This window comes from Labeo rohita, chromosome 20 (assembly GCF_022985175.1).
Source record: "Labeo rohita strain BAU-BD-2019 chromosome 20, IGBB_LRoh.1.0, whole genome shotgun sequence".
Taxonomy (NCBI): Eukaryota; Metazoa; Chordata; class Actinopteri; order Cypriniformes; family Cyprinidae; genus Labeo; species Labeo rohita.
Genome location: NC_066888.1, coordinates 8,428,647 through 8,455,639, shown reverse-complemented (window position 1 = coordinate 8,455,639; position 26,993 = coordinate 8,428,647). Strand labels below are relative to the sequence as shown.

Genomic DNA, 26,993 nt, shown 5'->3' with positions numbered 1-26,993 from the left:
CAACAAAGAGCACCATAAAACCATTTAAAATGTGCATTTAGCGATCTAGTGACTGGATATGAAACAGGCAACAGTAAATTATCCCAAATGGAACAACGGCGCGTTTTCTCCTATAGCCTCTGCTGCCACTGCACGTGCTATTGCTATGCATCATTCTGTATGTGTATTCTCAGTTTAAATGCATCCATCCAAAACAGTGAATCTACTCCTCATTCAGTCAAAACTTTGCTTCAAGAATGAGCCACACTGCTGACATGATCTAATCCCTAGCACACCCTTAGCACATGTGAGTTAACATATTCATCTTATCGGCAAAACATATCGGCATAATTTTTCATATCGGGCCGATGCCGATATTTACATTTGAAGTCATTATCGGCCGATTCCGATATCAGTCCGATAATATCGTGCATCCCTACTCCATACTTTACTGGTGTTAAATGAGATTGAATAAACAAGGTGGTAACAGTTGGACTGGTAGGATTTAAACCATCAAGTAAAACTAGTAATGAGATGCAGCCTTGGTCTGATTTGTAAATGACTTTTGACTTATTGACTTATTGTAAAGCATTAACAATGTCTTTTGTATAATGAACAATATATTTCTAAGTAAAAAGTACATTTAAAAAATGAAGACAATGGAGTAATATACATATCAAATGAAGAATTTCAGGTGTGCAAATAAGGAATTATATCAAGAATGCACTAAGCATGTAATTACAATAAACACTGCTCCTTTTGGATTTACTTCCTTATTAGGTGTGACCAAGAACAGAATGTAACTGGATGTTATATATGGACGAAAGTTCCAGTAAAACAAAATGTTCCCATTCTACTAATGGTAATGGAAAACACAGCTGATTTAGAAAGTGAAGCAAACACACCCTTTAACAAAACTAAAATTGTTTTAACCTGATTAACAACACAGCAAATTACAGCATGTATGTTTGTATGAATCCAGTGCTATGTGTTCAGTTTTCACAAATTCAGCATATGGCGGAGGGCAATTACTACAGCAACGTCTCAGAGGCGGGTGACTGGGCCATATTTACACAAGACCCTCCTCATAGACGGACGGACCACTGCTGAGACGACTGGGCAGCCAGAGGCTAAGTTACTGCAAATAACGACAGGCTGCATGTCAAAGAAAACACACCATGCACAGCCCATGGATATCTGATATTAACCTAACAGCTATATTAAAGATTATAGTATATACACTGATGTATAAATAACTGCTTTTTCCATGGGTGCAAGGGTAACGCTGAAGTACAAGGCTCTACCTGGGTGGCTCAGACACTGAAAGATATAAGTAGTAATGACATAAACAATAAGATTCTTGTATATACATAAAAACGTATATAAAAATAAAGAAAATTTATATTGGAGTTACTGTCATCCACTATAGATGTAACAGCACTACAGAACAGCTTATGTGAGGTAAAGCAGGTGATTGTGACGAACTGTCACTTTAAGCCGAACGTACAGTCTGGAAGACACTGCACATGTGAGGCTTAAAAAGGAAATGTACACCTGGATATCATAACACACCTAACACGTAACAAAGTACACCAGTAAGAAAGGTGACGTGAATACAAAGAAAGCTAAAAAAGGAAAGAAGCAAGTAGAAAGGAACTGGTTTCACAAGCAAGCTGCCATTTTCTCCATTTGGTCTGGGTTGTGCTGCCCAAACAAGTTTCTGTCTAGTACAAAAACAAATATGACTTCTCTCTGTTGTAACTTTGGACATCCCCTGCTGCCTGCATTGGTGATGTAGATGTGTGGTGTTCAGAAAGAGGATGCAGGATGCTTCAATCTGGTCATGACCTTTAATTTACAATAAAACCCTCATCTGACCTTTGTGCACTTGAACTATGAATGATAAAAGATTTTTAAAAATCCAATAGAAATTCCAGTAAACCTGACAGTAAATATTGCATAATCCATCCAAAAGCCACATCTCAATCATTACACTGTCCATGAATGTTATTTTGTATCATTCTTTTAGACTCACGAAAGCTGAAGTACTAATTGAGACCAAATTGTAATAAAAAATATAAAAATTGTTCTCTTTCTTCAATTTGAAATATTAACCATATGGTTCATTCATATGTTTTGTAATTCTTCTGTTTGTTTATTATAGTAGTAGTAATCAGATCATCATCATCATAATGATGCATATTGTTATGTAGCCTATACTAATGTTATTTGTATATCTTAGATTTGTTCTAAACACACTGTGGGCAATTCACTAAACTAAAGAATTACATTCTAACTAAATTGATTATTGTTTAATTTGAACAGAAATAATATCAGATTAAATGAACATCAACACTGATTCAACATTGAACGTCGTATATTTGGACAAAATAAATACAGTTTGTGTTAAAATACAGAGAACAATTATAGTCTGTTTATTAAAGTTCATAATTTGTATCGAGTGACACTTAATGTCATGTTTACGTGCTCGGGCACTTGATCTGTCGCAACAAAGTGAAACGTGTCAGAGACCATCGACAAGTCCTGGTGGTTACTGAAAACGATCTTGTGCTTGTTTTATCCATGTACTATCGCTCACACTGCTTTTGTTGTTCGTGTTTTTCCTACATAAAATGTCATAATCAGACTTGCTTTACGTAATATTGTTTACAGCAACAATTATAGCTACAAACAAACCGAAAAAGCTCATTCACAACATTAACTGTAAATAAAAGTGTAATTACATCTTTGCATACGTCTAAAAGTCATGAAAACCAAGTGAAAATATGCCAAAGTGAAACAAATCTTTCTTTAATGTCACTTAGCTATTGTCACGTTGAATTCGATTAGTTTGCGGTTGTGGTTTGAACAGAGTGACGTTTCACACGGGTGTATGTACTTTTGAGAGGATCTCTAGGGACTGTCACGGAGACGGCCGATGGACCTTGTGGCACGCTGTCACTCCACAATAAGACACGCCCCTTTTCAAAACCATTGGCTGACGGAGCAAATGCACTTTGCCGTAAAACACTAGACTATTGCCCTGTTTCTTCGCGCCACGGAGTGTATGTTAACCTGTTTAAACTCCCATTTGTATCAAAACTCGTCCGGTCATCCTGAGAGTTTACAACACGTTATTACGGGACGCGCGGCTGTGTCTTGTGAAACTCACGAGTGAAATTGCCCAACTCTCAAACGCACGCACTCCCTCTGCCTGCTGCCTCTTCTTCCCAAACAAACGCCGTCACGTCTATTAAACTGAAAGTTTGAGTTGTAAAAGTAGCACGTTTTACAGAACTCAGCTTCTTTGTATCCCGCCACTGCCACGGTCTAAAACAGCTAAGCGGGTAACCAGATATTCAAAAACAATACGTAATCCCACAATGCACCGCTTCTTCGACTTACAGCATTACCTCATCCCATCAGCCACCGCGAGAAGAAGAATCTTCTGGGTGGTCGTCTAGGCAACGCGCCTTATCTGAAGTTGGAAACGCCCAGTAAATCGCCTCCAGCCAATAAGAGACTGCGCGCATGACATCATTGCTATTTTTAGTGGGGCAGCGGTAGCAGATAAGGTTTGCCTCCACGCTGGAGAAGCTCAGAGTATACAGATCTCGCCACAGTGAAACATCTAGGCAACACCACTTGAGCTAAAATAAACAAGAAAAACTTTTCGGCTCAGCGCTGTTTGTCCACTGGCATCCTTGAGCTGAACGGAGGTGGGAGAGCGCTCGGTCCGCGAGAAGCAGCAGAGTTCGGGACGCTGGGCGATAACTTTTACGCAGTAAGTTTCTCGCGGGACGGGGAGTTTACGAACTTTGCGAGCCCTCTCGCTTTTGTCTCTGAGAGCGCGGCGCTTGTTTCTGAAAGCGGACAGTGCTTTAGCCGCTTGCGTTTGTGAAAGGCAACTTTTGAACTAAAAAGTTTCGTTTTCTCTTCTATGTCTACCAAGATGGAAACTACTTTCTACGATGACTCTCTAAACAGCGCTTTCTCTCAGCATGACAGCGCTACTTTTGGATACAACCACAAGGCACTGAAACACAACATGACGCTGAATCTGACCGACCCAGCCGGCAACCTGAAGCCGCACCTGCGGGCCAAAGCCAGCGACATCCTCACCTCCCCCGACGTGGGACTGCTCAAACTGGCTTCGCCGGAGTTGGAGCGGCTCATCATCCAGTCCAGCAACGGCCTGATCACTACGACGCCGACTCCGACCCAGTTTCTGTGTCCCAAGAACGTGACGGACGAGCAGGAGGGCTTCGCGGAGGGCTTCGTGAGGGCACTGGCCGAGCTGCACCACCAGCACATGCCCAACGTCACCTCGGCTCCCCAGACGACTATTAACAACAGCATGGCACCCGTGTCCTCCATGGCAGGTGGCGCGGTGTACAGTTCGTCCATGCGCTCCGACCCGCCCGTGTACGCGGACCTGAACACTTTCAACCCCGCCATCAGCACCGCGAACCCCGCGATGAACTACACGAGCGCCCCGCCGCAGCACACCGTGAACACGCAGCTGCCCGTCCAGCACCCGAGGCTTCAGGCGCTGAAAGAGGAGCCCCAGACGGTGCCCGAGATGCCCGGCGAGACCCCGCCTCTCTCCCCCATCGACATGGAGAGCCAGGAGCGGATTAAAGCCGAGCGAAAGCGCATGAGGAACCGAATCGCCGCGTCCAAATGCCGGAAGAGGAAACTGGAGCGGATCTCCCGGCTGGAGGATAAAGTCAAGACCCTGAAGTCCCAGAACTCCGAGCTGGCGTCCACCGCCAACATGCTACGCGAGCAAGTGGCCCAGCTCAAGCAGAAAGTCATGAACCACGTCAACAGCGGCTGCCAGCTTATGTTGACGCAACAGCTGCAGACGTTCTGAAAAGAACCGAAGGACATTTGAGTTCACTTAAATAGACGCAAGAGACAAACTTCAGGGGCTACATGTCTGCGAGCCGGCACGACTGCTGGCATTAGCCCGCTGGGACCGGGACCGTCCGGCCGGCCCTGTGCCGTAAAAGGATGTTCTGACTGGACTTTTTGGGGAGTGCAAAACTTCACGAACTCGGTCCGACAGCGACAGAGGGCATGAGACTCACTCTGTTACACGTTTTACTTTCTGACGAGAAAAAGAGACTTATCCTTGTTCACTTCGACCAGGTTGTGCATGGACCTATACCCTTCAACGGAGCACTCAGTATTATAGGAGTAAAGCAGGGGACATGACTACCGTACAATAGGGATATAAATTGTCTGGCTCACCAAGCAGGAAGTTGTGTCCGCTTAAACTTTTGATAAAAGCTGCCTGACTTCTGAGTTACATATTGTATCTTTTTTTGTTCTTAAACTGAATGGAATTGACTTTTTCTTTGAGTTAGTCCAACTTCAGCAGTTTCTTTTTTCTGAAAAAGTTCATTAATGAGGTTTCACTCATTGTTATTTGTAAATAAGATCAACCAGGAGTACTTAAGTTTACCATTTGTAAGTAAAGTACAATATAATTTTTTATGTTTGTTTTCTGAGCACCTCAGAAACTAATCAATATTTATGAACTGTAATAAAGTATGTGAAACGAAAAACTGTCTCTGTTGTCTTAATGGAGCTCGGATGTGTGTGTGTGTGTGAGTTCACCAGGACAAACTTGTAGTAACATGTTTTGGGAGAGACTGCTTGTTTGGCAAAATCCACGTACTGGATTGAATATACAAGCAGAGAGGGGATGTAAAAAGAAGAAAAAAACAACAATAACTAAACCCATAACACTCATTCAATAGTAGCCTAATAAATATGACAGTATGTATTCTAAATCAGTTTGAAATGTTAAGTCCAGTCTTTTTAAATATAATTACAGCGACTTAAATTATAAAAATATTCCAACAGAAAAATCACTCACTTAACTTTAAGGTCTAATAACACTGCAATTAACAAATCATCATTATACAATGTAGTAGTAAATTGTTAAAACAAAGTATGCAATCCCTTAATCAGGGGCTCATCACTGTGTCAACTGAAAAATATAAAGCTCTCTATGGGTTCGTGCATATTTGCCTACAAAGGTGTTCAGTAAACGTGATTTTCAGCAGCAATCCTCTTTGCACCAGCAGAGGGAGCCGTCGGCTTGCTTTCGGTCAATCTGGAGCAGCCACTTGGATAGATGACGAGTTTCTATTGTGATTTCAGTTTCTTGGATTCTGCTCAGAGTAGTTAAGGGGATTTTCAGAGACTGAGAACTTCTGCTTGACTAAATGCTCAAAACAAACAATCTTCTTTCAACTGAACACAATACAGAGGGTGAAATATTTCAGCGTTTATGTTCCCACTTTTACCTAAAATATCTAAAAAAAGGAAGTATATTACATTAATGACTGTAATATACATGCATAAAACGATCATAATCTCTCTGTTAGACGAATACATAATAAATGTTTTTCAAATCGCACCTATGATCACAAACCTCTATCATCCGTTTGCTTATTTGTCACCATACACAAAAGAGGCAAGTGCAACTCTAATTTCACATTCAGGTCACCAACACAGATTAATATTTAGCATCTTTGAGATCCTCTTATTTCACTGCCCAAACTTGGCAAACGATGACATCATACCGGAAAACCGGCACCTACCTATCCATATTAGGCAAACGCGCGGTCGGAAGACCTACGTCATCTGAACTAGTGGGTGTGTATTACGGGAAGAGGAACTCCTCGCCTCAGACTAATCTCCATAAGACTGACAGGCAGACCTTTAGTGCACTTTTAGTTTTGGGAACGAGGGATTGATCATTGACCCGGCGCATTATCAAAAAACAATAACGCAAAGTAAAGCAAGGACATTACTAGAATGCAGAACATATGAGAAAAATGACCGAAAAGAGACCTGCTTTGTACTATTTACAGTACAAACATGTTAAACAATGTCATGTCGTAATGCACATATTGGTTTAACAAACCTAAAGCTATATTAAAGACAGTAGATGTTCTCTTTTAAGATGTCAACATCATAATGAGTTTTAATGAGTTAATGAGTTTTAATTTGACATTAATACGTTCAATATGACAAGGATTCATTTTTGTCCTTGAACAATATTTGAAGTGTCATTTAAACTATCATTTATAGCATTAATAACACTTCAAAATATGCCATTTTCTGCATAAATAGCACATAATTGGCATGTTAAATGCAACTGGCTAATTGAAAATGAATAGTAATTTCTATTAAATGCAATTAGCTGAACTTTGGAGTGTTTTTTTTTTTGTCCCGTATAAGCATGACTAAGTAAATATATTTGTAGTTAAATACTTGTAATGATGACGTTGTAATTTAGTGCATTTAAAATATATTTATTAAATATAGTATCAGCTAGCACACTTCAATTAAAAGTATAATCAAGTGCTTTTGTATTTTAGAAAACACATTAAAATAAGTGCACTTTGTTAAAGTCACAAAAATTATTAAAAAAAAAAATATTTTAAAAGTGTACTTTAGGTACACTTTCGTGGCCTTTTATTTAATAAATCATAAAGTGTAAAGTATATTATAATTGCATATTAAACAGTTAAGCTCACTTCTTTTTTTCACAAGTGGTAATATCTGAAAAACTGTGCAGGCATTGTTCTAACACTATAAACTCAAATACAAAAGACAGTGTCATGGTTACAGTATCCATGTAGTATAAGTTTCTTATAATATTAGATGAGGCAGGACATCTAAACAGAGAAACTGACTATTCATTTGCAGCAGGTGCATTTTATCAAAAAATGTTTCAGTTACCAGAACAGATCACCAGTGTGCGTTCTATTGCTTTGTGGTTTTAAATATTAATCATTTCTGTCAGGAAGTTACAAATTCTAATGCTGATTTTTACTTTTGTTTACATCTTGTTGCTAAGAGACAGTTTGTTCTTAGTGATAAAGACGTAGAGAAAGAAGTTCTTTCAGAAACAGCTCTGCTTTGTCATGCTTTTGTTTAGTTTTCAGAAGCTCACTGCTTTTCTTCAGAGGCTGACATGGGTTCAACCAGCTTTACCAATCCGTACGCGATCGAAGTAATCCGGACGAAGAAAAACGAGCTGGTGAGTGGCATTTTGAATACAGAAGATTTGCTGGATCTTCTCATTTCAAATGGCGTTCTCCAACCCGACAGCCGAGCGCTGATGTCCAGCATCTCTGTGCGAGAAGAAAAGAACTCCAGGATGCTAAACATCTTAATCTCAAGAGGAGAGCGCGCCTGCCGTATCTTCTTCTACCCTTGTCTGAAACGAGTGGAACCTGACCTTTACCAGCACATGAGAATGTATGTAGGTGGGGTTAACGATGGCATTAAAGATGCTCGGAGACAGCTGATAGGATATCTGCTGGAGAAGGACAAACAAGGTCTTGTCAAATACTTAAAATCCAACAAGGAACTCACTCCTGAAAAAATCCAACCAAAGCCTATAACGAATAAGGCTACAACTTCAACAGAACAAATCCACAAATCTGAAAATGAACATGATGCTATTCTCAAAGCCATATCCTCAGGTGATCTATATCTTCTCCAAGAGCTTCTCAGAGGTTTGGATGTCAATACTGCTGGCTCGTCCACTGATACTCTGCTACATCTTGCTGCTGAACATGGTAAGGAGGCAATTGTGTATTTTCTGCTCAGACAAAGGGCGAAACTGAACTTGAAGGACAGTGAGGGGTGTACAGCCCTGCACAGAGCTGCAGAACGAGGCCATACTGCTGTTGCTCTGGCCCTTGCGAAGGCTGGTGCGGACATTCATGCTACCGATCTTAAGTCAAAGACTCCTTTGCATCTGGCTGCTCAAAATGGACATGAGAGTACAGTCAAAGCTCTTGTGCATGAAGAGAAAAAAAGCTTCAAGAATCAAACAACAGTTTTGCACATGGCAGCTATTGAGGATGACGCGACACTGGCAGAGGTTCTTCTGCGTAACGGCGCTTTAGTAGATACAAGAGATGGTCAAAGGAAGACGGCTCTCTATCATGCCGTTCGGCATGGAAATGAGAAAACCGCTGCCGTGCTGTTGAAGGCCGGGGCCCAGGTGGACTCTGTGATCGTGGATGCTGCTTTTGAGCTGAACAGGAAGTCTCTGTTGTCTCTGTTTTTGCCGTATGTTCACAAGTCCATGTCTCAGAATGAGATCACCTCTGCTCTTTTTAAAGCAGTACAGAGGAACTTGGACGAGGTCGTGGCTGCGCTTATTAATCATGGTGCGGATGTTAACTGTTGTAATGAGCTTGGATATACACCTATGCTTCTTGCCGCAGAGCTGGGAAATGCTGAAGCCTTCAAAGTGCTGGTGTCAAAAAAAGCAAAGCTGGATGAGAGACTGCCAAACCAGATTTCTGGTCTTCATCTGGCTATCCAAAGTGGGAGTATGCAAATTGCACAGGTGAATTACTTTTTTTTTAAAAGTGCATTTTAAATAAATAAATGTTTTATCATATCTAAAATAATAATTTATCATCCACTGGTTGTTCACAACTAGTAACCAATTATATATATATATATATATATATATATATTCATATTAATGAAATAATTTAATGCAATATTTAGTTAGTTTTTTATTATTTTGATAAATTTGATATAGATACTGTTTTTTTAAATGTATATATATTTTTAATATTTAACACAGTTTCAATTATGATAACTTTTTTTCATTTTATTAATTGTTTAATGAATTATGATCTTTATTTTATTTAATACAATTATTTTATTATATTTTTTAGTGTTTTTAGTTTTTGATTTTAATAAATTTGATTATTATTATTATTATTATTATTATTTATAAAAAAGAACAGTATTTTTAGGGCTATGAGAGTTCATTTTTTATTATTGAAATAATTTAATGCAATAGTTAGTTAGTTAGGTAGTTAGTTTTTGATTTTGATAAATTAGATATAGATACTGATTTGATTTTTTTTTAATGTATATATATATATATATATATATATATATATATATTGCATTTTAATATTTACTATTTCATTTTGCTTTCTGGTAATTATGGTAATCTGGTAATTATATCATTATTTTATTATTTTAAATAATTTTATTATCATTAGTTATAAAAAAAAAAGTATTTTTAAGCCTGCCAGAGTTAACTATATATCAATTAAATAAATTAATGCAACATTTAGTTAGTTTTAGAGGAAAAATAGATCATACAATGTACACAATATATATAATTATCATTATTTAATATTATTATTAATATTTATAAAAAAAAAATGTATGGCTGCCAGAGTTAACTTTATATTGATTAAATAATTTAATGCAAAAGTTAGTTAGTTAGTTAGTTAAATAAAAGTAATAAGTATATATATATTTCATACTGATAATTTATGTTTATACATCTATTATTACTTAGCAGGTGAAAATATGCAGCAACATTTTCCAGATAATTGTTGTTTATAATATCACATATATAAATATTTTTTTATAAATTCACAGATTTTTAAGGTGTTTTATTTATGAATTTATACAGCTCCCTTTATAGTTTGGGTCCTTTAGCAGGGGAGTATGTAAACATTATCTATATGGGAAAAATACATGCAGGATTTATGGGTGATGAAAGCTTATGCCACCATATTTTTTGTCATCACCCTGCATCAAAAAACTTGAAATAGAGAATGAGACGAATGATGACCCTTTTGGACAGTAAACCTACATGTTATGAGATATTTTAATAAGAAATCTGAAATCTTCTGTCCTACCCCAGATATTGTTGGACAAGGGCATAGACCCCAACATCAGCGGCCCTAAAGATCAGACCCCTCTCCATCTAAGTGCATTACATAACCAGCCAGCATTAATGGCACTGTTGTTGCGTGTGGGGGCTCAGATTAACTCAGTCACCCAGGATGGGTTCACAGCCCTCCACCTCGCCTGCCAGAGCGGCCACACTGAAGCAGTCGCCCAAATGCTGGAGGGCAAGGCTGACATCCATCTCAAAGACAAACAGGGAAGAACAGCCCTGCACTGGGCGGCAACCCAGGGTCAAGTGGGCGTCATACGGTTACTGCTCACTGCTGGGAGCGACGCCAATGCCACTGAAAAAGAGAAGAAGACCCCACTGCACCTGGCTGCAATGGAGGGACACACTAAGGCAGTTTCAGCGCTGCTGGCCGGTAAAGCAAAAGCCGGAGCGAAGGACATGGATGGCTGCTCTCCTCTCCATTACGCTGCTCGAAACGGGAAGGAGCGAGCAGCTGGCGTTCTTCTTGCATCTGGTAAGAGCAAGATTGTGGATGATAAGAACGTGTGGAGGAGGACTCCTCTGCATTTAGCTGCAGAACATGGTCATGAGCTGCTGGTGGGCATTTTACTGCAGAATGGTGCCAAGATCAACTCTCTGGATAACAATAAAGATACACCGCTGCACTGCGCTTGCCGGGACGGGCATGTTGGAACTGTACAGAGACTAATAAACTGGACAAATGGAGAACGAGCGAAACTACAGGCAACTAATAATGTGAATAAAACAGCTCTTCAGGTGGCAGAGGCAGCGGACACACCGGCTCACCAGAACATAAGCACCCTGCTAAAGAAGAAGATGTTCCTTGTGAAATAAAACTAAACATACAATAGCATCTTAAATATGTTTATAGCAACGTCTACGTTTCTGCATCATTAGACTAATTTTACAAACACTACGTTTGAAGTACAACAGAAACTGTCTTAATTAGGATAATGTACAATATAACGTAACACTTTACTGTAGTAATGTAAAAGTAATAGTAATTGTAGTAATGTAAATAATAGATACTTATCATTGATCTAATAAAGCAATTCATAGTTTCGTCTCCAGGTGTCACTCAAACACAGCATTTAGGAACTTCGTATATTAACAGCATCTAAAATACATCGGGAATTTAGTTTCTGAGATTAGATAAACATACAAAATAGTAGAAAAACGGATGTAGCGTTAAATATGGGTTATCGGCGCTAGCTAGCTAGTCACTTTTTGCTCTAAAACTCAGTGTATATTGCTTTATAGAAGAAACATTTCTTTGACACAAGTCTTGCCTACAAAAACTACTTAAGATTAATCCATTCATGCCTAGAAATGTAAGTTTTGAGGACAGAATTCATTAAAGTATTCTACTTTAAGATGGTTTCGTTGAAACCCAAAAACGCCAGTTTGAGAGAAAACGCACGTTTGCGTAATCGTATGTTTGACTTAAAACGGTTAACTTAACTTTAAAATAGTTACTTAAACGGTTGTTGTGGCAACTAAACATTATAAAACTGATATAAACGTAATATTTTTACACATATGGGGTTAAAAGATTGACGTAGGTTGAAATACCGTGTCATGTGACCGTCTGTCCACCCGTGTCACGTGACCGCGTGTTGACGGAAATGCTTCAGGAATGGCGAGAAACGAAGAGAAACAGCTTGGAAAATTGAATCGGCTGTGGCTCCAAAAAGAGAGAGAGGGTATGAGACGCATTTACGCCAGGTTAATTGGCCTTAACGTGAAACGACGTAAAATGCAATCGCTATATCTGTGTAAGCCACAGTTTTCTCCCATTGTTTTGCACGTGGTCAGTTTGCATAATGCATGTGTGTTCTGTTTCCAGAGGGTCGCTTACAAGATGTTCACGTGTCAAGGCCAAAGCTTGTAAGAAATCTCTTTCGTTGCCATACATCTTTTGGCATTTCAATGAGCCCGCTTGCCATAAATGACAACGTTGTAACCTTTTGACACGCAGGCGACGTTAAACTCGGTGGCAGCAGTGAAAAAGTGGATGCCGAGCATCAAGAAGGAGATAGAGTACTATCTACAGGTACTGATCATACCGTCAACACGGAAAAGTAGGAAAATACTACCATCTGTTGGCGAATACACTAAATCGGACAAAACTACACTTTGAAAAGCACAAAAATAGATGCCTTATAAATGTTTGGGATCAGAAAGACTTTTAATGTTTTTTTTTTTTTTTTAAATAAGTCTCTTATGCTCATAAAAGTTGCATTTATTTGATGAAAAATACAGATAAAATAGTATTATGTTATGAAATATTATTGCTGTTTAACATGATGGTTTACTATTTTTATATACTTTAAAACACAATTTATGCCTGTGATGCAAAGCTGAATTTTCAGCTTTGTTACTTCAGTCTTCAGTGTCATATGATCATTCATAACTCGTTGTAATATACTGGTTTATTAATAATATTAGAAACCATTTTTGCTGCTTTTTTTTTTTTTTTTTTTTTTGGAAACTGTGATACCTTTTTCAGGATTCTTTGATGGAAAAAAAGAACAGCATTTATTAAAAAAAAAAAAAAAGTAATAATATACGCTACTGGTCAAATGTTTGGGGTCAGTATTTTTATTTATTTATTTTTTTAAAGAAATTAATACATTTATTCAGCAAGGATGTGTTTCGTTAATAAAAAGTGATGGTAAAGAATCACAGGTTCCAAACAAAATATTAAGCAACATAGCTGTTTCCAACTTTGATAATAAATCAGCATATTGTTAATATGATTTCTGAAGAATGACACTGAAGACTGGAGTAATGATGAAAATTCAGATTTGCATCACATAAATAAATTTTACAGTATATTAAAATAGAAAGTTTTTTTTTTTTATTGTAATAATATATCACAATATTACTGTTTTTTTTCTGTATCCATGATAAGCAAAAGAACCATTGTCCTCATTATGTACTTTATTTAAATTAAATGAAGTCTAGCTTTATTGCAGAGGTAGCATTACAACTTCCAACCACTGTAACATAACGTACATTACATTAAATAATAACATGCATTCATATTTACTAATTAAATCATAATTCCTAATCATTTTTAATACAAAACAACTATGAGAGTCGTATATGCTTGTCTCCCACCTTGGTCAGGTGGGTATGTTGGCTGGTTTTGAAGGGTTTGGGGCCCTTTTTAGTTGGTCAGGCTGAGAAACCAAGCTAAGACTTGATCAGATTCAGATTCAGATTCAGGCATATTGTATGTGTGACCTATGATGGCCAGATAAGAGGGTAAGTCCTGGCATGGCAATAAGCTTTGCAGTTAAACCAGCAGGATGCCATCATCTGGGTCATGCTAGAAGACATAAACTACAGCATATATCTGTACTGTGTCAATTGTACTAGATGAAACTTGTGAGTAAATATGAACAAAACAACCTCAGTTCTTGATACTGATCTTTGGTCACGAATCTCACATATTTGGGTAAAAGAAGACTTTTATCTATGTATTGATTGCTGATGATAGTTGCAAATAGTTACATCTTTGCATCTGTATTTTGCAGCAGTCGCAGTTATCTCACTACCCAGAGAGGAAGATAGATGAGTTCCGTCGACATATTGAGGAACTAGAGGTCGAATACAAACGCTACCTAAAGAAACTACGCTCCCTGGACCCTACCTGCAAACACAAGCCTTGGGAACCTCGAGCATATGCCAAAAGGAGGCAGGATCCAGACAGCAATCAAAACACCTGTCAGTTTATGGAATTATAGCACCAGTCTTTGTTTCACAGTGCTGACATTGCCGGTTTAAAGGAATAGTTTACCCCAAAAAATAAAAATTTGTCAAAAAATTACTCACCCTTAGGCCATCTGAAATGTACGAGAGTTTTTTTCTTCGACAAATTTGGAGAAATTTTGCACTTGCTCACCAATGCAACCTCTGCAGTGAATGGGTGCTGTCAGAATGAGAGTCCAAACAGCTGATAAAAACATCACAAGTAATCCACATGACGCTTAACATCTTGTGAAGTGTAAAGCAGTGTAAGAAACAAATCCATCACGTTTTAACTTTAAACTGTTGCTTCTGTCTAAAATATGAGTCTGTAATGCATAATAACACTTCTTTTAGTGGACAAGTCCATTTCCAGTTGTCCTCTCACATCAAAATCCACCAACATGTTCGTTTAGAGCTGATTTAGATTGTTTTCGCTAATAAACAGTGCTTGATCTTTGCATATTTCTCTCCTGATTCAGACGAGAGCACTTCCTTTTTGCTGGAGAAAGAAATGTTATGGATAGAGGGCTTGTTTGAAATTAAAAATGTTAATTGATGGACTGGAGTCATGTGGATTAATGTTTTTAATGAACCGTTTGGACTCTCATTCTGACGGCACCCATTCACTGCAGAGGATCCGTTGGTGAGCAAGTGGTGTAATGCTAAATTTCCCCAAATCTGATGTGATAAAGAAACCAACTCATTTACACCATGGATGGCCTGAGGTTGAATAAATCAGCAAATTTTTATTTTTGGGTGGAGTATTCCTTTAAAAGAAACGTCATGGCCTACATTTGTCACAACAGTGTGATGTCATTACATATGCAGATTGTGTACGCAGGCATATTTAAGCAGCTGTGGATCGTATAAATCATGTAAACATCAGAATTAATGTAGACCTTAATACAGCTAAAATATAAACCTAAATATGAAAAATGATGATGCGTATAAATGTAGTCATCCTGTTTTTCTTTTTCTTAGCTAAAAAACTGCGCCTCCACAGCCCAAGCGGCCCCAGCAGCCCCAGCAGAGAACAAGAGGATGTTAATGAGAACACCAACCGAGAGGAAGCAGGAAACCACACATCTCACACTAATATTCGAGAGCTACCCACCCCATTAGCTCGTGCTACCACCCAAGCTTTCGACCCTCCAAACCAGGACCTCCCTCTATGCTTCGATCAGTCCCGACTCGCTGTGGCGGTGGCCAGTTCACGTGTGGCTCTTGCCGGCCAGCAGCAGGACACCGGTACACTGACACGAGTGCTGCTCACTGGCCTGCCCAACCTCCACAGCCTTCCGCTAGCACAGACCACAGCAAAAGAATCAACACGTAAGCAATCCAGTGCTGAAACAGGCCAGAATAAAACTGAACATTTATTGGGACTCGGCTGCTATTCGTCATCCTCAGATGAGGAGATATAACGCAAGTGAAATTCAGTTTGTTAAATGATAAAATATCATTATGATTAGGTGATTATTTTGTGTTTTCTGTGAAATACACGTTTATGCACATTTAAAGGGATAGTTCACCCAAAAATTAAAATCGTCATTTACTTACGACAGCGTTTTAGTGGCAAGAAAAAAAAGCTAAAAAAATAAATAAATAAAAAAAAAGGCGAAATATTCTGAGCATAAAGTCAAAATTCTAAAAATAAAATCAAAATGTTTCGAGAATACAGTAAAAATTATTAAAATAAAGTAGAAGTGTTTCGAGAATAGTGTCAAAATACTTTGAGAATTAAATCAAAATTACGAGAATTAATTTGAAGCAATTACGAGATTAAAGTTAAAATATTCTGTTGCACATAAATAGTAAATATTATTTTTGGTCATTTACTGTATTATACCGTGAATAAAACATCTTGTGAACAGTCACTTACACACCTTAAGAAGAGACAACAATATAACTTATATTAATGAGCTGGAGTCCACTTAAATCTTTAGAATGTTTCATTGTTGTTTTTAATTAAATACATGTGAGGAATGAAAGATTGGATGCCACAGACGTTTTTGTGGAGTAGGTGGTGGAATCTTCACAAAGAAAACAGTTTCATTACTGATTCACATGAATACAGCGATGTGTCGTACCACATTAAACGTGAAAAACACATTATTGTAAGACACATTGTATTTTGCTATAAAACTGACAGATTTTGAAAGCTGAGACTTTGTTTTATTTTAAAAGTACCAAAAGCACAAAGCTTATTGCTGTTACTGGGTGGCTGGTGCACTAAAAATAGGCCTAATGAATGCAGGCGAAGTCATGAAATATTAAGCATACTGTCCCTGCCAATATAACATATGGTATGATTTCTGTTAATAACGCCACATGTATTATGGCGTTATATAAATAAAAATAAATTCTGGTGGCCTCTCAACTTCACCCGGTGCTCCCAGTCTGGGCCATTTGTATGCACAGGCTATACTCTCAAAATATTACAACTTTAATTGCTGTGATTTAATTCTTGTAATTTTGAATTTATTCTCAAATCATTTCAACTTTATTCTCGAAACAATTTGACTTTATTTTCATAATTTCGACTTTATTCTTGAAACATTTTGACTTCATCCTCATAATTTTGACTTTATTCTCATAATTTCGACTTTATTCTCGAAACATTTCAACTTTATTCTCAGAATTTCGCCTTTATTCTCGAAACATTTCGACTTTAATCTCAAAACATTCTTACTTTATTCTCATAATTTTGACTTCATTCTCGAAACATTTAGACTTTATTCTCAAAATATTCTGACTTTATTCTGAAAACATTCTGATTTTATTCTCATAACTTTGATTTTATTCTTGAAACATTTAGACTTTATTCTCATAATTTCGACTTTAATTCTTGAAACATTTCAACTTTATGCTCATAATTTTGACTATTCTCGAAACATTTCAACTTTATTCTTGAAACATTTCGGCTTTATTCTCAAAACATTTTGACTATTCTCGAAACATTTCGACTTTATTCTCATAATTTTGACTTTTTCTTGAAACATTTCAACTTAAAAGTCTAAATGTTTTAAGAATAAAGTTGAAATGTTTCGAGAATATTCTCGTAATTTCAACATTATTTTCAAAACATTACAACTTTAATCTCATAATTTTAGATTAAAAAAAATGTAGGCACTAAAACGCTGTCGTATTTATTCACCCTCATGTCGTTCCAAACCCATAAGACTTGGGATAATCTTTGAAAACACCAATGAGGATATTTTTATTAAATCTGAAAGATTTCTGTCTCTCCTTTGAAAGTCCAGGTAACTAAAGCCGGAATCAACCGGCTTAATTTAAGTAGTTTTACTGATGAACAGATTTAATTTGCACACACAAGAACCACTGAGGTTTGTTTTAGCATGTGACACACAAAAGTCTGTTTATTATATGGGATTTGCAATATGTAGGTGCTGTATATGCAAATAAAAGACTAAATTAACTTCAGACAACCTTGATTAAACTGCTCAATTGATACGGATTAATTTTTTTCGACGCCTTTATAACCTTTGAAGGGAACCCTTTAAAGGGTATTAAGACTTGTATGGGTTAATATAATGTAAATGATGTCTCGTACAAAAATATATAGCCTAAATTAGCCATCATACTTTTCTGACTGTATTTACATTTGCTTGAGCAACTTACAAATCTAGAAGTCAAATGCATTGAATGATACATTGTTTATATTTATTACGTGAATATGTTTATGAACGATAGTATTACTGTACTGTGATAAAAGTGGATCACAATGCTAAAAAAGCATTTTTAGTAACAACATTTGAATTTGAAATCAAAGTAATGGATGTTGTGTTTGTGTTAAATGGCTTCAGATTAACAGCGGGCTGCAAACGCGTCCTGTGTAAAAGTACAATGAGCCCGTGCTGCTTCTGCACCGCATATGTAAAGTGCATGGACTGCATACGCACTGCAAACAGAGTATGTGTGAAACAGGCGTTGGTCGCAGTATCAAATACAAGCCAGTCTCTCTTTGATTCATTGTTAGTAGAACACACACTCTCGCTAACGCCGAGAACCGCCATGACCTTTATGACTTTCTGGGGTTATGCCATTGAGGTGGCATAACCCCAGGTATGTGTCGCCACATTCTCGGAAGAATAAAGAAGGGAAAAGATAATCTTCTGAAATGAAGCAGCAATATCTTCTGAGGTAAAACTTATTAAGACCAAGTCTAGGGACAAGCTAGCCATCACACTGCTCTGACCTTATCAGCCCATATGTATCCTATTATTTAATTTGCTCTTGTCGCTTATGACAAACAGTTAATCTTGATGATCTTGTCTTCTGAAAAGTTTATTTTATTGGCATACGTCAGAAACAGCAGATCTCCTTAAAAACTGGCTGTTGTTCTTACTACATTGCATTGTTATAATTCGTAAAAGTTTTACCCTTCAACAGGCGAATGACACTGTTACATATACTCGCCAACGCCACATTTGGCACGTGGTGAGTGTTAATTTCAGGCCCTGGATGTAGGTCTTCACTGCTTTTACTAGCAATAAGAAGAGGAGAAATGAATGGGAAGATGCCTGTGGATGAATAAAACTTTTCTAAAGACCTTCGTCTTTGTTCTGCATCTTTTGCTATACTTTAGCCCTGATCCCTTTGCGGTTTTTAGCAGACCACAGCTACTGAAAGAGCTTACAAATGGCAGAGACAAGAAACGCTAGATGCCATCCTGGCAGGAGGTAAACATGGCGATGCTTGTCATGATGCTACAGCCACTGAAGGAGTTTCTCAGTGCGGATTTCACTTGATATCCGGGAGCGTTTAGACTCCTTGTGGGGAACAGATGGTACAGCATTTGGTTTAAGCCTACATTTATGTCCATCACCACCTGTAAGCTTTTTCAGTGGCTGTGGCATCATATAAGTATTTTATTTTCAGAGTTGTATAGTAGCCAGTAGCTCACGTCATCACACTAACAGTGCCCCCCATAATCCAAAATATGTATAAAACGATGTGATTTTTTTATATAACGTAAATCTTTCATGGAATTTCTACTACATATTTAAGTAAGAGACATAATTTATGTTATATTAAGCCATACAAGTTTCACTACCCGGAGTTCGCTTTAAAGGAGAAGTCCACTTCCAAAACAAAGATTCACATATAATGTACTCACCCCCTTGTCATCCAAGATGTTCATGTCTCTCTTTCTTCAGTCGTAAAGAAATTATGTTTTTTGAGGAAAACATTTCAACATTTTTCTCCATATGATGGACTGATACGGTGCCCCGATTTTACAAAATGCAGTTGAAATGCGGCTTCAAACGATCCCAGCTGAGGAAGAAGGGTCTTATCTAGTGTAACAATCGGTTATTTTAAAAATAATGCAATTTCTATACTTTTTAATGCCAAACGCTCGTCTCGTCTTACTCTGCCTGGACAGTTTTTTTCCGGTTCATGACAGTTAGGGTCTCATCTCATGTTCTCCCTCAACTTCAAAATCGTCCTATATCACTGTTTTACCTTTTTTGTTAAGGGTGTTTGATCTTCTTTGCATGTTCACTTTGCAAAGACTGGGTCGGTACTTCTGCAGCGTTGTAGGATGATTATGAAATGATTTTTGAAGTTGAGGGAGAAAATACGATTGGACCCTAACTGTCTTTAGCCAGAATACACAGAGTTCAAGCAGAGCAAGGCAAGACGTGCGTTTGAGATTAAAAAGTATGTGAATTGTATTTTTTAAAATGAAAATAACCGATCGTTTCACTAGATAAGACCCTTCTTCCTCGACTGGGATAGATTACAACTGCATTTGGGATCGTTTGAAGCTGCATTTAAACTGCATTTTGGAAGTTTAAACTCGGGGCACCATCAGTCCATTATATGGGGAAAAATCCTGAAATGTTTTCCTAAAAAAGCATAATTTCTTTACGACTGTAGAATGAAAGACATGAACATCTTGGATGACAAGGGGGTGAGTACATTATAAGTAAATCTTTGTTTTGGACATGGACTTCTCCTTTAAGCCTTGGCTACCCAGTCTTTCAATGGAGAAACAGAAACCTCTTAGGTTTCATTACAAATATCTGTGTTTCAAAGATGAACCTATGGGTTTGGAACGATGAGTAACATGACAGAAAAGTGATGAGTTTTCATTTTTGGGCAAACTGTCTCTTTAAGATTGAACATTTGATATTCATAATATCATATCTGTTGCATGAAAGTGAAACTTGAAAGCTTTAAATTACCTGTGTTTGAGAGTTTATGCTATTTGTCTGAACCTAGTTTATTCCAGGTATGAATGTGTTAAGCAGTGTTAAAAAGAAAACGGAAATGGTTGAGGTGTGGTTAGAGTAGAATTCTGAATGGGATATTAGTGACTGCTTGTCAAAAACAAAATATGAAGTGTTTACTGTTGCATAGCTTTATCTAAGAAGTACATCTTCAGTATCTATAAAGTTTCAATTTCAGCCACAAAGGTTTTTTTTACAGGTTGATGCCACATTTTAAGTGACACAACAAACATTCAGTTCACATTTTATTCACTTCACTTGATTTACTTGACAAAATCAGTCATGTACTGGTGCTTTAAGGAAAACAGAAAACAAAACACTGATCTGAAAACCCGTTAATGTAACGGTTCCAATTTTTTTAAATCACTAAAGCACTAAGAAGTCAATTCGAGAATCATCTTTGATCTCTGAAAAAAATGCACAGAACCATTTATGTAAAAGAACTGTGATACAAACCCCAAAGTTTCAGATTGACATGAGTTTATATAATGCGCACACCGCAACAGGTCTTATTAAAATGACTGAGACTTTTTAAAGTTCAGTATGTGCAAAAATGCTGAGTCAGAGAGAGATAGAAAGATGTCTGTGTTCACCAAAAAAAGCCATAATTTTTCCTACAGTTTGGTAACAGAACTGAGGCTTTGTGCTGCACCCACGGTTCGACCCCAAAACCCCTCGTACATCAGTGAGAACTGCTTAGCAAGCGACACTTCTGGGAAACTGAGCAAGAGCAGACTGCTGTTACCAAGCAGCAGCGGTGATGTCTTACTCATTCAGAGTGTCTTTGTGTGACTTCTAACACCATTGGCTACATTTGCTTACACGGCACACAGGGTTTCCCATACCTGTGAGATGAATTAAAGAAACTGATGCAAGCTGATGCAACTATGGCACACGTCAGTCGTCAAACAAGCAAATATTTCCCCTGCGGAATTTACAACAAAAAATCATTGGCTTTTTTCATTCATGACATTGAAATGCCTTGGAAAAGGCTTTGCTTGCGGCATACATTTTGAATTTACCACAATGCTGCAATGACTGGTCATGACACGTGTATTTAAATATATATTTCAACAGTTTAAACATTCTTATTATATCTGACAATTAAATAGATTAATTATATTTGCTTTTAAAACTCAATCACACTTTATTTCACAGTCCTGTTCCACATGTACATGTATGTACTTATTATAGTAATTACAAAAACAGGGTAAAAACCATGTAGTTAACTTGTAATACTTGTAAATGCATATATTAAGCTCAACCTATAATATTATAACTTAATGTAACTAAATATGAATAAATCTAAACCATATAGCATTTGGTATTAATAATACTATATATATATATATATATATATATATATATATATATATTTTTTTTTTTTTTTTTTTTTTTTTGCTTTGTGGGATTTGTTGTTAAAAACATGTCCATATAATTATTATATATTTTTATTTACAAAATTATTATTTATCATTATTTTATTTTATTTTATTTTATTTTTTTTTTTTATTTGATTTTATTTTATTTTTTATTACACCAACTTAAACTTGAAGTTTTCAAGTAATTTTTTAGGTCAGATATAAAATGTAATATTTTTATATACAAATTTTATTATAATATAACAATTCAAAATGTTTCACCCAATAACTACATGCATTTGTTTAAAGCAGACCTCAAACCTCAACTTTTATGGGAAATACTTTAATTACTGGCTTTTGCAGCATCATGTGTGCAATATGATCACAATATTCCATTTGATGATTTTTTGCGGCATCTCCACTCAAATGGCTGATTAAATCAGAACTTGATCCACTTTTGCTTTTGCTCATGACGGTAATGCAAGTTTCCGCCGTTGGGGAGTTTACACTGCAGCAGCTGAAACTCCTCAGATGCAAATAGACGATGATACAGTACATATCCGAGGACTTAAAACAGTGGGAAAAGGGAGCACTTTGGGAAAAAAGGAGCACAAAAGGTACATGTTGTGCAATTTATTACAGTGCTAATGCGTTAGCGTTCTTCATGATGCATGAAAGTAGACACATGAGATTGAGGCCAAGCTACTGACGAAAATGGTTGATTTTTCCAGGAAGGCCTAGTGTTGATGACATGCAAAAGGGTATGCAGCAGGTTGAGGGGGTTAAGGTGATGGCTTTTCCTGCCTCGCTTGGTTTTAACCACATTATTCACCTCACTGTCATAGCCCTAAGCTCTCTCATGCAGACCCCTGAGATTGCATGCTGCAAGATCGAAAGCACACGCACATACTCATATGCGCAGACAGACCGTTTCATGTGGCAGCTCCTGTTCTTTTAGTGGTATGTGAGATTGGGTTTACTGAAACTCATTTTCCGCTGCATCACTGTTTACAAACACTCGAGCAAAAGTTTTTAATGGTTAGATAGCATGTGAGATGGAACAATTTTATTTGATACTTCTAGATGCATATTATTATTAATAAGTAAATAATTTAGGGACATTTTCAGTTCAGTTTTATTACTACAGAGCCTCTAATGGGGAGTTTACACGGAACTGTTTTCGACAAAAAACAGAAAACCTTTTTGTGATTTACACAACAAAGCCATTTTGGAAAACGAAAATGCAAACTTTTGAAAACGTGTTGCCAAGTGCAAGTTTTAGCGCTACCAATTATGTAACGAATGGTGACCTCATGTACATGTACATGTGTTGAGTCTATAGGTTTGTGCATAGGTGGGTAGTGTTTCTTTACAAAGTGTCATTGCCAACTACTGGTCTGACATACATAATACAGCGCTTTTAGGTGTTTTCGTGTATTTGTGTGAAAAAATACTTTCGCACAACAGAGAACACAACTTTCGCAAGTAAACACAAAAGCATTAAAATATAAACTGCATAAAAATGCAATTTTTGCAAATCAAGTTTCCTAGGAGATCGCAAAACTTTTGTAAGCAACCGCAAATATAATTTTGCAAATAGTGATAGATGCTATACTTTTTTTTAGCAATATGCTATTTACATTAAGTGCAAATAGCGATAGATTATGTTTACGCTATGTAAAAACTGCAGCATTTTATTTGCAGTACTATTAGTTACATGCTGTCTATACTACGTGCAATTAGTGGCAAATGTTTGCACCTTAGTATTGTCAACGTGAACTCATGATAATTCGTATGTATTTTATGTAAAATGTGATTCTACAAAACATACAATACTGATGTATTTACAGCATCTATACATACAATACTGACGTATCTTTAGCATTGAAGGGGTGCCATTATGCTTTTTCACTTTTTGAACTTCAGTCAATGTGTGGTGTGTATCTTCGGGCATAAAAAACATCTAAATTTACCAATCTGAAAGTCCACTCCAAAACGAGATATTTCGTTTTTAAAAAATCATAAGCATTGACTAGAGTGGCCCCTACAGAGCGCTGCAGATGTGTGCAGTACAGGGGGTCGAAACACATGCCGAAACCGCAATCTACTCTAGTTGCCGCGTCGGAGCTGTAACGCGCCGCAGACGTATGCAGTGTGTGGTAAGAGATTTATTCATCACACAGTGTAGATAGCTTCGCTTATAACGCAAGTGTTTTTTAAAATGCATAAACTTGTGCTAGAATAGGCTAGGCTGATCAGTGATGATGTTTTTTGATAACGTTAGGCTGCTTTTAGCCTAATGCTGTAGCTGGTTTCAGGCAATGAAACTAAGTATGTAAATAATTAAATACATTAACATGATAATATCATGTATTGGCGACCTCGCAGACTGATGATAGGACCCAAAACAACGTAGCGTATTATTTACTCACCCTCCATGCATCCTAGGTGTATATGACTGCCTTCTTTCAGACGAATGCAATCGGAGTTAAATTAAAATTTATCCTGGCACTCCCAAGCTTTAGAATGGCATAGACGGGTGTTTCTACGGTGGTCGAGAGAGCTCAACATGCTGCAACTTAAGAAAACACATGCAAATAGAAAAAACGACAACAAATTAAGAAAACATCATCAGTTTGACAACACAGGCGCTGCAAATCCTCGCAACGCAAACACAAATACGGAAATGCGCTGCAAATTCTCACAACACAACCAAACACACAAACGCGCTGCAAATAGCACGGAACACAATGGAAATGTTTCAGGGGGACCTCAAAAAGTGACGAACCCAGCTGGGACCTGATTATTTGTTCAGTGGCTTTTGGTCAGAGTAGAGGTGTTGTCGGTGAACTAAAAGGTGAGTTTTTTGTTTATTTTAACATCCTGATCATACAATTCCTTGATCTTTTGGATATTATTAGACTAATCTGACGAATTACACACTTAACTGTGAAACGTTATTAACTGCAAATAAATATATAAATAAGTAAATATATGCAAATAAATATAATGTTCAAAGTTCACGAAAAAATTCTGCAGTGCTTCATTAATGATTAAAATCAGGTCAGAATTCAGGTCCCAGCTGGGTTCGTCACTTTTTGAGGTCCCCTTGAAACATTTCCGTTGTGGTCCGTGCTATTTGCAGCGCGTTTTTGTGTTTGGTTGTGTTGTGAGAAATTGCAGCGCCTGTGTTGTCAAACTGATGAAGATGTTTTCTTAATTTGTTGTCGTTTTTTTCTGTTTGCATGCGTTTTTTGAAGTTGCAGCGCGTTGAGCTCTCTCGGCCACCGTATGTTTCTCCTCATCTCCTCTCAAATCAAAACAAGTCCAATAATATGCATTTACACGGCTCCGGGTGGTTAATAAAGGCTTCCTGTAGCGAATCAGTGTGTTTTTGTAAGCAAAATATCGATATTTAAAACATAAGAATTACTTTAATCTAGCTTGCGCTAAAAGTTGTACACGGAGCTTCTCTGACAAGGGGTGTGGCCCGGAACTAATTGAGCCTTATGTGCCAGCCTGGGAGAAATGTATTGTAATAATGTCAGTTATGTTAAAAATAATGTGTTTTTCGAACTACCAAGCATGAAAGCATGTTCTAGTACACCCCCAAAACAAAATCAAGACTTTGTAAAAGAGCATAATAAGACCCCTTTAAAGGCACAATATGTAAGTTTTCACCACTAGAGGGTGCATATTCAAAACAAACAATGAAACAAAGGCATAGATTAATAACTGTGATTGAGTGTGGAATTATGGGAGTTGTTGTCTTCATCCTCACAGCCAATGCAATCTGACGGGACTCAGGTAGAAATCATGTCCATGTATGAGCTAATGTATTAAAGTTTTATTAACGTCATTGTAGTATGAAGCAGGGTGGGGCTGAAAAGCCATGGAAATGAAATGAGGACATTGGAGCGATTGCTAATGAAGGACGAGAGCGAGCCACGGCTTGAAAGCAGTGGAGATTTTATTATGTCACAGTCAACTGTTTTGCTCCTTCCGGTCATATGTATGTAGGAAAAATCAGTGCTGTTTTATCATACTAGATAGATTTGAGTGTGTTAAAAGTTCTGTTATAATGCTACTCTGTGCATTCATTACCTGTCTAATAAAATGCATAACATATTAAAGTGTCTTTGGGACGAAGCAAAATATCTAACACTGTTCTAGTAGTTTTTTTATATTTTAATCAAATATCTTACATATTGTGTATTCTCTAAAACAGACACATACTGCTATAGGAAATGACTTCTTTCATTAATTCTTAGACAAACCTTTCTGTGAACAAACACACATATTCTCAGGTCATTATGTATATTATTACTGTTCTGGTATATTGTCTTTTGTACTGTATACTGTTTTATACATGTGTTATGATAGATCACTAGTTAGTATACCACATATACAATGTTTGCTCTCTTTTAATTTGTATTTTGATGATTTAAAAGATGGTGTATAGTATATGTTGATATATATGCAACATATTAGTGTTTTAGGAATCTTTAATAGTTTTGCATCAACACCCAATCGAATTACATATGTAGAGCCCTATGAAATCTGTTTTATTTTTTTTTCCAAATTCCGTTTTTTCCGTTTAAATTTTTCTGGATTCCGTTCTTTCCCGTTTTATTTTTTCTCAACTCCTTTTTAATGGTTAAATTCAATTTTATTAATCAAAGAGCATGTTTAATTAATTAAAAACATGAAACTTATACAATTTCACATCAATTTAATGAAGGTTTAACAAAAACGACATGTTTAGGGCCCTATGAAATGTTTTATGCTGAAATATTTTTTTCTCACCATATGTTTTATTGTTTGCAAATTCTGTCTTTTAGCATGTCTAATTATTTAAATGCATACTTAATGTATTCAAATTTATTCTTAAAATAGCCT

The 26,993-nt window shown here is 37.0% G+C and overlaps 3 protein-coding genes across 3 annotated transcripts; all 3 read left to right on the top strand.

Annotated features, from left to right (window-relative positions):
• Nucleotides 1-3,552: 3,552 nt before the first annotated feature.
• jun (Jun proto-oncogene, AP-1 transcription factor subunit) lies at nt 3,553-5,552 on the top strand. The gene is made up of 2 exons (XM_051138845.1): nt 3,553-3,763; nt 3,932-5,552. Exon 2 carries the CDS (start codon nt 3,932-3,934, stop codon nt 4,853-4,855), a length of 924 nt encoding a protein of 307 aa, XP_050994802.1. The 5' UTR covers nt 3,553-3,763; the 3' UTR covers nt 4,856-5,552.
• Nucleotides 5,553-7,734: 2,182 nt separating this feature from the next.
• Nucleotides 7,735-11,625, top strand: caiap (CARD- and ANK-containing Inflammasome Adaptor Protein). The gene is made up of 2 exons (XM_051139427.1): nt 7,735-9,370; nt 10,703-11,625. The coding sequence occupies exons 1-2, from the start codon at nt 7,979-7,981 to the stop codon at nt 11,552-11,554; spliced, it is 2,244 nt and encodes a 747-aa protein (XP_050995384.1). The 5' UTR covers nt 7,735-7,978; the 3' UTR covers nt 11,555-11,625.
• Nucleotides 11,626-12,304: 679 nt separating this feature from the next.
• On the top strand, nt 12,305-19,155 carry si:dkey-86e18.1 (uncharacterized protein LOC557342 homolog). Its single transcript, XM_051139428.1, has 5 exons — nt 12,305-12,423; nt 12,567-12,607; nt 12,699-12,773; nt 14,263-14,452; nt 15,458-19,155. The coding sequence occupies exons 1-5, from the start codon at nt 12,357-12,359 to the stop codon at nt 15,898-15,900; spliced, it is 816 nt and encodes a 271-aa protein (XP_050995385.1). The 5' UTR covers nt 12,305-12,356; the 3' UTR covers nt 15,901-19,155.
• Nucleotides 19,156-26,993: the final 7,838 nt, after the last annotated feature.